General features: G+C 47.5%; 1 protein-coding gene across 1 annotated transcript; it reads left to right on the plus strand.

Annotated features, from left to right (window-relative positions):
• Positions 1–210: 210 nt before the first annotated feature.
• Positions 211–2,082, plus strand: LOC120849615 (zinc finger MYM-type protein 1-like). Its single transcript, XM_040221861.2, has one exon. The coding sequence runs from the start codon at positions 211–213 to the stop codon at positions 2,080–2,082; it is 1,872 nt and encodes a 623-aa protein (XP_040077795.2).
• Positions 2,083–8,395: the final 6,313 nt, after the last annotated feature.

Below are 8,395 nucleotides of genomic sequence, written 5' to 3' on the forward strand. Positions count from 1 at the left end.
ACGCCAGATGTTAAGTACGACTTTAAGAAAGATGTAACATCTGTCAAAAGAAGTTTCCGCTACCAATGGCTGGCAGATTACTCCCCTTGGCTTGCGTACTCAGCGACAGCGAAAGGCGCCCTTTGCCGTTAGTGCGTCACTTTTCCCCCGAATGTTCACCGCGGCACTCAAGGTAGCTTTATCGTGCGTGCTTTCATGAACTACAAAAAGATGCATGAGGCGTGCAGGGATCACGTAAAGTCCCAATGGCACCAGGAAGCAATGGCAGCCTCACAAGACTTTATGAATGTAATGATGAGCAAGCAGCTACCCGTTGCACAGCAGCTGAACAGAGCACTGCATCACCAAGTTGAAAAGAACCGCGAGAAACTATTTCCTATAGTTTCCACCATCATCTTTTGCGCAACGCATGACTTGCCTATTCGCGGGAAGCAGTCTGACAGTGGAGTCTTCAACGATCTCCTTGATTTTCGGGTGGAAGCTGGAGATGCTCGACTTCAGGAACACTTCGCTTCTTGTGCTGGCAACGCAAAGTACACTTCTGTCCGGATCCAGAACGAGATCATCACAATCTGTGGCGACATCCTGAGAGAGCAAATTGTGTCCGAAGCTAACACAGCGTTGGCTTTCTCCGTCCTTGCGGATGAAACGGCGGACATTGGAGGAACAGAACAGCTGTCTATAGGGATTCGCTTTATTGACAAGGCGGGAACCGAGGCATTCGTTCGGAAGCAGTTTATGGGATTTTTAGAGCTGGAACAACTGAACTCCGCTTGCATCGCCGCTACAATCTTGAAGTTTTTGAAGGATGCCGGGCTGATTCTGTCGAACCTCGTTGGACAGGGATACGATGGATGCTCTTCAATGGCTGGAAAAGAAGCTGGAGTAAACAGGATAATACAGAAAGAGCTTCCTAAGGCACTATTCTTCCACTGCGCAAGCCACAAACTCAATCTCGTGATCAACGATCTGAACGAGGTCTCTGAAATTCGAAACACGATAGGGGTCATCAAACAAACCATAAACTTCTTCCGTGAGAGCGTTCTCCGAAGGAAATTGGTGCCCAACATTCCGATGCTGTGTGAAACAAGGTGGTCTGCAAAATACAAGTCAATTCGGATCTTCTCTGAGCATTACGTGGCCATAGTCGAAGCGCTCGAGGACCTGGCATCAATGGAATCAAGCTCGAATGCTGCAACGAGGGAACGCGCTCATATCCTCCACTGCGCAACAACGAGCTCATCTTTCATCGTCTGTTTGCACATTGTCGCGAAGTACAGCGCACGGCTGGAACCCGTTACGAACATTTTGCAGAGTGTATCCATGAATTTCCATTCTGTACACAACCACATCACTGAGCTGCAGAATATTTTTCGCGGCCACCGGACCAACGCTGAAGAGCAGTTCTCGGATATCATGAAGACAGCAAGTGAAGCGGCCAATCATCTAGGCGTGTTGATATCTGTACCCAGACAAGCCTCACGGCAGGCCCACCGAGACAACTACGGGATACAGTTGCCGGAAGAGTATTACCGCGTGGCAATATATGTGCCGTACTTGGACTCTCTTAATGCTTCTTTGTCTCGCCGCTTTTCTGAAAGCAACAAGAAGAGCTACAGACTTCTCCAGCTGCATCCAGCAAGAATGAAGCACTTGAGTCGCGTTGAGTTTGCTGTTCTCGCCGATGAACTCCAAGGCTTTTACGGCATCGAAAACTTCAAGGAAGAGGGCATCTCCTGGTATGAGATGTGGCTCAACAGAACTGGGGACTGCTCAGAAATATCTTATCCCGAACTTCTGCTTCAGGCAAAGACGTTCTTCCCCGCTGTCGCAAACGCCATCGAGGTGGCTCTTGCCTTACCAGTTACCACCTGCACTGTCGAACGCTCGTTCAGTACACTAAGGAGAGTGAAGACGTGGCTACGTTCAACTATGAGGAACGATAGGCTGGACGGCCTTTGTATGATGAGCGTACACCGGGAGCGTGTAATGAAACACAAGGACGACTTTATCACCCGTGTAATCACGCAATTTGCCCAGAAAAATCCAAGGCGTCTGCAGCTGTTATTCAAGGAAGACTAACTACAGTCGCATGTTGGTGAACATTTTGTGTTGCGTGCTGGTCATCAGTTCGCGTGAGCCGCGAACTCACGTTCACAGAGACTTGGCACTCTTGTTGTCAACATATTTTTAATAATTTTTCTGCAATTTGAATAATTAAACTTAACGCTTTGTTCAATAACAAAATCCAGTCTATTTTTTAAGCTTGGCAGTTTACCTTGCCGTTTCTAATGTTTTTTTTTTTATCCTTGAAGTTTACACCAGAAATCGCGCATCTTTGGCAATTTCTTTTCCCTTAACCCCCCCCCCCCCCCCCCCCCCCCCCCCTTTCCCCGGCCCTTTATGTGCACGGGTGCCCCCCCCCTGGAAAAAGTTCTGTGGACGCCCATGGGGCCCGTGTATCTTCAAATTTCGGGGTGGTGGCAGTATAAAAAATAGACGCATCAGCGCCCCACACCAGTGTTCACGAATAACACCGGTCACAAACGCCCAAGCCTTACCGCTCCACTTGACACCGACACGACATACGACAACAAACTGCATCAAAACGCCCCAAACGTGGAGGCGTCTGCTCCCGTACTGCAACTAGCGGAAGTGAAGTGTTGGGCGGATGTCCGGATGTCCTTCACAAAAATATATAAAAAATGCTTTGCGCAAGGATCATTTTCATTTATTATTGTATACGTAATGACAAAATCCCAATAATTTGTTTTCCTATCTGATTCAAGCTAGTCGGACTGCTCATAACACTGGTTAAGCAAGAAAATAACAAAAATTTGAACTTTTTCATGACCGGTTTAAGATTTATTGTTAACATATCGTTATTTATTGCAACGGACTAACATTATAGATTTTGCCTCCATACTTTTTAAATGCAAACAGTTCTAACACACGGCTGTCCATTGCGCCGTGTTTTGTGTATTCTTCTATAAATCTGTAATGGTCAGCGACCGAAGAGCTCACCCGCACATGTCAAGCTTATATGCGCCGCGGGGAATAATGGAAATCGAGTTGGAAGTGTCGGGCGTAGTGTCGGTTGTTGTGTTTGTGTACATGTCGGTGCTGTGTAGTACGTGGTACTGGTGTTGCCTGCGTTGTATGTAGGGTTGCTGTGTAGTCGTGGTCGTTCGTAGTGTTAACAGACTCGTTTTTTTTTTTTTTAAATACAGGCTACTAGAAATCTCGATAGGTGGCGCAAGTTACCGCCCGATTCTAAATAGTTTGCTCAAGTTATTTATCCATGCGAGTTCGGCATTCGTTTTATTTTTTGTCTAGCGGCTCGTTGAGGCTACCGACACCGCCGACCGCCGACGACGCACGTACGTACCTTTGCAAGTAGCTACGTGCTACGTCCGCTGCTTGGAGACATTTTTAGTGGGTATAAAAGACATTGAACGAGAACTAACGTGCCCTGTGTGCTTTCAATTCGGCTGAAAGGCGCGCGGCTCGCTGGGCTCGTCTCTCGCCTGTTCTCGGCCGCTGGCCGCCATGTTTCATAAGGAACACGCTCGAAACGTTTTTGCGGAAGGCGGACACGGTGTAGCGTGTTAAGTTTACACAGCACCTCATGTGTAGACGAAAAACAGAGATGGCCTCGTGTAAAACGAACACGTTTCGACGTGTCCGCTATGGGACAACGGTTTACACGTCTGGGCGTGTTATTTTTGCTAACAGTGTAGGAGCGCAGGGGCACGTCCCGAGGCCATGATCAACGGAACAGCACCTGGGAACAAAAGACGGCACTCGAGAGAAGTATGCTCAACAAAATATTGGCCCTTAAAGGAGTTAGCCCAGGAGGTTGCCAAAAAAGTGAGATGGATGAAACGTCTCGGGCCTGGTAGGCTCTTCGTCAGTCAAGTGAGAAGTCTTCGTTCTCCTTTTCTTTCAATCAAAGAAAAAAGGACCGGAAAAAAGAAGAAGTTAATTGGAAAAATGCTTACCGTTTAGCGGGTACCTACTCAACTAAATTCTCGCTTAAAAGTTTAATATATCCCGATACCAATGCAATAAATACTATGGAAATAAATATAATATTATTACTGCCATTCTTATCATAAAACCAGTTTTTGGGACATGTGGTTGGGTATACCCCAACTGACTGATGAAGACAACTGACTGACGAAGAGCGTACCAGGCCCGAAACGTTTCATCAATCTCACTTTTTTGGCAGCCTCCTCGGCTAACTTCTTTAAGGGCTAATATTTTGTTGAGTATATATATATATATATATATATATATATATATATATATATATATATATATATATTATTAATTTTTTTATAACATTTAGTTGCTTTCATTTTTACGCTCCGTCGTTTTGCCCATCTCAGCCTTTCCAGTTCGAAGGAACGCCTACCTGCTTGCACGTCTGCTCACTGCAGCATGTTCCGTTGGCGTTGGAAGCCGGTGAAACGGTAGTGAGTTTTAGTGTTGCGTATACGAGCGAACGCAAGCGGTACGTGTTCGCGTCAGCTTTGCTTGTTCCACACTGCGCGTGTGCGGAGCCCAAAATTGCGGTCTTGGATGGCGCATGGCGATGAGGCGCACGCACAACGTGGGGCACGCAACTCTAACGCAAACGCACATCACTTGCATTGGCTTCTACCCTTACAAAAATATGTATGGACACTTCTTGGACGTTCTATAGAGCAGCGTCCATAGGCAGAACAAAAGGCGTCTATAGGCAGACCACGACCTCTGTTGCCTCCGTGAAGTCGTCCTATGGCTGCCCTATAGAATATTGGCCAACGGACGTTCTATGGACGTCCTATTCTATGGATGATGTGTGGTCATCCTATACCCTCTCTATGGCAAGACGCCATATAGAGTCCATAGGGACTCTATAGGGTGTCTACACAGCGTCTTTACGGTGTCTATAGGGTGCCTGCAGGAAACCCATACGAAGACTACAAGGAGTCCCTAGGGAGTCCACAGGGAAGCCATACAAGGTCTACACAGGGTCCTCATGGGGTCTGCAGAGAAGCCATACAAGGTCTACAGGGAGTCCCTACAGGGTCCGTAGAGAAGCCACTCAGTTTGCAGGGGGTCGGCTACGGGGTCCGCACCGACCAACGTTTCTAGAGCAAGTCAGTTGGGAAACGCTAAAGAGCTTGCTCTGAAAAAGCGGCACCCGATCTCTACTCGAAAACCGAACTAATTGCGATCGCAACGCCACCATTCCACCCGCAGCGGCCACTCGGATAAATGCACGACCGCGTCTGCTGGTTTGGGACTACCGATATTCGACAGCATGTAACTGTTCTGCTTTGGCTTTAATCGGCCACTTTGGCGCCGAAACATATACGGTAGAAGAGGGGTTTCAGGGATGCCAACCCCCATCTCCCAGGCGGACGCGCCGCGAATTACAACCGAAGTTAGGACGCACCCAAGTCAAAACGCGCTACCTGAATTCGCCGGTGAGGCATGGCTGTAAAAAGAAATATTAATTGTGCCACAAAACCCTGTAAGCTAAAAGTGTAAGCAAACATCACGCCCTTGTCGTTTTGTACTATCTCCAATAAAAGTTTCTACAAAAAGAGCTTTTTCCCATTTGTTTTTACGCAAAAACGTGCTCTGTAAAAATCATTTTAAAGAGTGTAGGGTCCTCAGGGGTCTGCAAAGAAGCCATACAAGGTCTATAGGGAGTACGTACGGGGTTCACAGGGAAGCCATACAGGGTCCACAGGAAAGACATACAGGGTCTACAGGGGCTCCTTATGGAGTCTGCAGAGAAGCCATACAGGGCCTGCACGGAGTCCCTAAGGGGTCCATAGAGAAGCCACTTTAACCGATGGTGGTACCGCGGTGTGAGAATCGCACTCCCTAGCTCCTGGATGATTGGCCTTATAATAAAATGGATTGCCTACACTTTCCTGACGTGAAAAAAAAACAAAAAACAAAGTAAGGTTTTGATACTGCGCGTATACAGCATAACTAGAATTACTTACGCGTCGCGCGCAGACCCAGCCTAGTATACCGCTTTTTAACGACGATCATCCAGATGACCGCAATTTCGATAGGCACCAGTGCGCCCCCTATGGGTTTCGAAAGTTGCGAATATCTACGGGGGCCGCAGCGACCCACATATATCTACCTCCCACTGAGAAAGTAAAAACATTATTCCGGCACATACTAAACACTTCCATCTCTACAATGAATATACCCTGAGGTTGGATGTGCCTCCAGACATCAATGTAACATATTGATACCCGGAACTTAATTAACAACTATTTAACTCGGACACCTCGCTACACCTAAAGAAAACGTCTACCCGGCATCACTTTATTAATGCACCAATATATAGCTCACACCATAGAGAGGCAATAGGATGTCCATAGACTCACCGGGACCATAGAACGGAAATAGGAAGGTATGAAAAACTTTGTCTTTCGCGAAGATCTCTATAGCGTTGTTGTGTCCATTCTGTGGCAAACCAGTGGTACATAGACGGTCTAAAACTGTCTACAGGAATCCATAGGATGGACAAAGGGGTAATAGAACGGCAAAAGTATGGACATAGGACGTCCATACATATTTTTGTAGGGGTATGCGCATTTTATGCGCAATACTAAAACTTTCCAGTAAGGTATAATCCCGCACCGTCAGCAGCTCTACGTTGGGACAGTGAAGAGTGTTGTTCGCATTCGGAAATGACATTTCGCGAGCCATGATCGCGAGCAGTTCCGCCGTGCCCGCTGAGCGGGAGAATCGGGGGACCCTCACTAGACCGCTTCCCGTTTCCGCCGAGGGAGGGCAAGTCAAGAAGGTAGGAGGAGCTCCTCCCACAAGCGTGACTCGCCCGTTTCAAATCACTCCGCTGTCGAAAGAAGAGTTCACTGGAAATGCTGCTTGTTCCGCTTCAATGGATAGATAATGACCACAGAGTGGTGCCAACTTGTCTTCGACCCCCACTTTTTAAAGGGGCCCTCCGGAGCTTTCTGCGATCATCTGTTTATGTTGTTATATTGCGTAGTAGGTGCAAGTTAATATGTATACAAAGTTTTAGATTACAAAAACGTTTATTAAGCAGATCGCAGAAGAAATATACCGGGACTATTTTCTCTCGGAAGACAATCCCCCATTTCCTGCCCATCGCTAAAACTTGACCAATGGAAATGCTGCATCTCGCGGTGAATGCGAACGTTATTATTGCAACACTTTTTAAGCTTGTTGTAAATTAGAGTTTGAGAAAAACGTAAACTGATTGTGGTGCAGGAGACATAGTCCGCAATTATCGCTCCAAAACCAGCGAACTATGTTTTCTCCCCGCAAGCTTGTTGCTAGGGGGTGATGCGTCGGCGCGTCGGTTCGTCTGCTTAGCGGGACACATGGTCCTCCTTCCCGTGGATCCCGACTCCGAAGCCAGCTTTGCGATCCTTCCACGTCAACGAGTCAAACTTTTCCTTGTCATCTGTGGGATGCGACTGCGTATTGCAGTAGCAGCGCGACGGTGCGGTGCGACGAACGACGATTGACGACCACAAAGTACGGGCTCCTTGACGACGGTCCGCGCGTGTTCGAGAGATTCCTTCGCGGGTCGGCGGTCGGCCGCGTTGGTGACGCGCAGTGACGCCGGAATCCTTCGCTTGCTATTGCCTGACGCGTAAAGAGATGCCCCTCCCGTTTTCCGGAGTCATCTCAGAAAGGGGGGCGTGCCGGGGACTTTGATAGCAATTTTAGTAGGGAAATCCGCCGCGCATGGCCATAATTTTGTGATTTTTAGGATCCTTAGGGCCTGTAGATGGAGTTACCGCTATAAATAGACCATCGCAGAGCGCTCCGGAGGGCCCCTTTAAAAAAAGCGACCTTTGTATTCATTGAAGGGGGAACCGAGCCCATGAAAGCAGCCTTTGTATGCATCGGAGGGGGAAGCTAATCCCCGAAAGTCGTATTTGTTTCCATCGGAGGGGGAAAACTCTAATCTCCCTCTCGTGGCTTCCACAATGCTAAGTCAAAGTCGAAAGATAAAGCAAATATGTACAGGAAGGCAAGACCCTCCTCGCGCGTTGGCCGCGACGCCACGGAAACGATGGGACGCTATTGGATGCGGAGGTAGCGGAGGGATATATGATTCCCTTTGAGGGGCATTTGCCGCTACGTTTTGCGCTTTCGGTTTCTATTTCTCAAAATTCGGCGTATTTTTTTTCGGTGTTTATTTTAAAATTCAATTTCCGTTTTTTTTCGGCGTATATTCATGCCCCCAAATGTTTATCGGCTATTTTCGGTGAATATAGAAGAATCACCTACGGACACCGGATCAGATTATCCTTGTAGCTCTGATATTTGTGATCACTCAAAGAATAACGCCACAGATACATTGAAAAAGAAATGGACA

This window comes from Ixodes scapularis, unplaced genomic scaffold, assembly GCF_016920785.2.
Source record: "Ixodes scapularis isolate PalLabHiFi unplaced genomic scaffold, ASM1692078v2 PGA_scaffold0__279_contigs__length_252992795, whole genome shotgun sequence".
Lineage (NCBI taxonomy): Eukaryota > Metazoa > Arthropoda > Arachnida > Ixodida > Ixodidae > Ixodes > Ixodes scapularis.